This window comes from Gymnoscopelus braueri (assembly GCF_963280865.1).
Source record: "Gymnoscopelus braueri genome assembly, chromosome: 2".
NCBI classification, from domain to species: Eukaryota; Metazoa; Chordata; class Actinopteri; order Myctophiformes; family Myctophidae; genus Gymnoscopelus; species Gymnoscopelus braueri.
In genome coordinates this window covers 56686684-56689183 of record NC_137604.1, presented here as the reverse complement: position 1 = coordinate 56689183, position 2500 = coordinate 56686684, and the positions used below count along the sequence as shown (strand labels likewise).

General features: G+C 45.7%; 1 protein-coding gene across 1 annotated transcript in view; it reads left to right on the top strand.

The window, feature by feature from the left end:
* sdk1b (sidekick cell adhesion molecule 1b) overlaps positions 1 to 2500 on the top strand; it is a 399597-nt gene that overhangs the window by 367305 nt on the left and 29792 nt on the right. Inside the window, 2 exon segments of the mRNA XM_080416488.1 lie at positions 1695 to 1798; positions 2066 to 2136. Coding sequence (XP_080272614.1) covers positions 1695 to 1798; positions 2066 to 2136 — 175 coding nt within the window.

Sequence of the window (2500 nt, the reverse complement as noted above, 5' to 3'; positions counted from 1 at the left end):
CTTGGCAAATAATGTCTAGATCATTGGCGTCAGGGAGGGAGGGGGGTGGGGGGTGTAAGCCTCGGGTCTCGAGGAAGACTGCATTATAGGTGTATTATACTGTACATATATACGAAGATGCAGTTGGAAGCCACTCTTGTTATTTTTTAAATAACTAAAGCGCACAACATTATAACCACTCGACACAATGTTTCAATTGGAGCAAACTGCCCGTGGCATAAAGGAGAAGCTACTTGTTGACTATTAGCATGCATTAACCCATTAAGAACGGGGAAAGTCATTTTTTCGATTCCTTGTAGATCTGCTATTTTTGAAAAATCTTTGTATGTAATATATATTTTTAAAGCGAACATTTGTAACTCAAATCTTATTGCTTCTGGAGATTCTACAAATGTCTTCTAAATCCTAACAGTTTTTTGAAAAAAAAAAACATGTGTTGCTATATAAGTGCTCAAACTTTTCATGTCAAGGACCCCCAAAATGATATGTATTTGACCACGGACCCCCATCTGAAAATATTAAGTTCCAGGGACACCCCACAGAAGCAAAGATTTGAGTTACAAATGTTTGCTAAAAAATATATATATATATTCAAAAATTTGCACAAAGATTTTTCAGAATAGCAGATCTACAAGCTCATAGCGCGGCACTCGGTGCCGCGCTATGAGCTTGTTTATCTGCTATTTTTTAATAGCCCAAAGAAATAAAAGAAAATGACACAGATGCGTTCCCGGTCTTAATGGATTAAAGGAAACTCATGCACATCAAGCCACCGTAGCAGCAGCAGCGTAATGTAACATAATGGTGGCTGGCGGTTTGATTGCACTTGACTCTTAGTTGCTCTGGAGATGAGCATCTCGCTGATGAGCATCTCACCGATGTGAGCGGGTTGTTTGCTGTGTGTTCGTAGTAATAATACGTTCACCTTGTTTCAGAGGAGAACGCAGACACGGTGGTTGAAGTGCACAATTATGAACGTATTAAATTGTTATTCCAAGGCTCCCCACTCGCTCCTCCTCCAAGGCCACTGAAGGAGGCAGCAGCAAGGCTGTGGAGAGGAGAGAGGAGAGGAGAAAGGAGTGCTTACGGAACAAAATGACATGATTACAGTGTAAATGGTAAATTGTGCATTTATATAGCGGCTTTTGTCCCAAAGCGCTTTACATAGATTGGGCATTACATTCACCCATTCACACACACATTCATACACCGATGGCGGAGGAAACCATGCAAGGCACCAACCTGCTCATCGGAGGGGTTCAGCGTCTTGCTCAAGGACACTTCGACACTAGCTCTCTGGGGGAGCCCGGGATCGAACTGGGAACCTCGCGGTTACCGTCCGGGCCGCTCTACCGGCCACACTAACCCTGAGCCACTGCCGCCCCGGGGTGTGATCATTGACATGAAGTTGAGATCATCTAATGTATCATCTAATGTCCCATTGTTTTCATTAAAACACTTGTACACGTCCGTCTGTCTGTCTGTCTGTCTGTCTGTGTGTGTGTGTGTGTGTGTTGTGTGTGTGTGTGTGTGTGTGTGTGTGTGTGTGTGTGTGTGTGTGTGTGTGTGTGTGTGTGTGTGTGTGTGTGTGTGTGTGTGTGTGTGTGTGTGTGTGTGTGTGTGTGCGTGCGTGCGTGCGTGCGTGCGTGCGTGCGTGCGTGCGGTGCGTGTGCGTGTGCGTTTGTATTCTACAGGCTAAAGCCCTTCACCTCGTACAAACTGCGGATGCTGGCCACCAACGATGTAGGAGACAGTGCCCTCAGCAAAGAGACGGACGCCGTCACAACTCTACAGGATGGGTGAGAGAGAGAGAGAGAGAGAGAGAGAGAGAGAGAGAGAGAGAGAGAGAGAGAGAGAGAGAGAGAGAGAGAGGAGAGAGAGAGAGAGAGAGAGAGAGAGAGAGAGAGAGAGGAGAGAGAGAGAGAGAGAGAGAGAGAGAGAGAGGCAGGAAGTCAATAAAGCCTGCTTCAAGTTTCAATTTAAAAAATTGAAAGAGGTTCAACATGTTCTGTATCATGTATTCTTTCTCCATGTAACTGTGTGTACTGTCTCCTCCTTTCTCCAGTGCCAGATGAGCCTCCAGTGATTCTTGCAGTAAAACCCTCAACCACCACCTCAGTCCTGGTGCAGTGGAAGGTACACACACACACACAAGCACAAGCACACACACACACACACACTCGCACATGCACGCGCTCGCGCGCAACACACACCAATGCTCAATGACAGTTATTAAGGGCAAAGTCACAATGTCGGGAAATGATATGGAAACACAAACTGAAGCGATCAGTCAAGCTCCTAAGTTGCCTGCAAGCCAAGAGAAAAGACAATGTCAGGTTTGTATCCGAATACACATTACTACTTGTTGAAGAAGTGGAGTATATCGCTTAAACGCCCGAGCAGATGTCCTTCCACAAGGAGAGCCACCCACCCACGTCTGAGGAAGAGTGAGCAACTCACTATTCATAGCAAAAACGAGATCAGAACCAACTCTTAACAG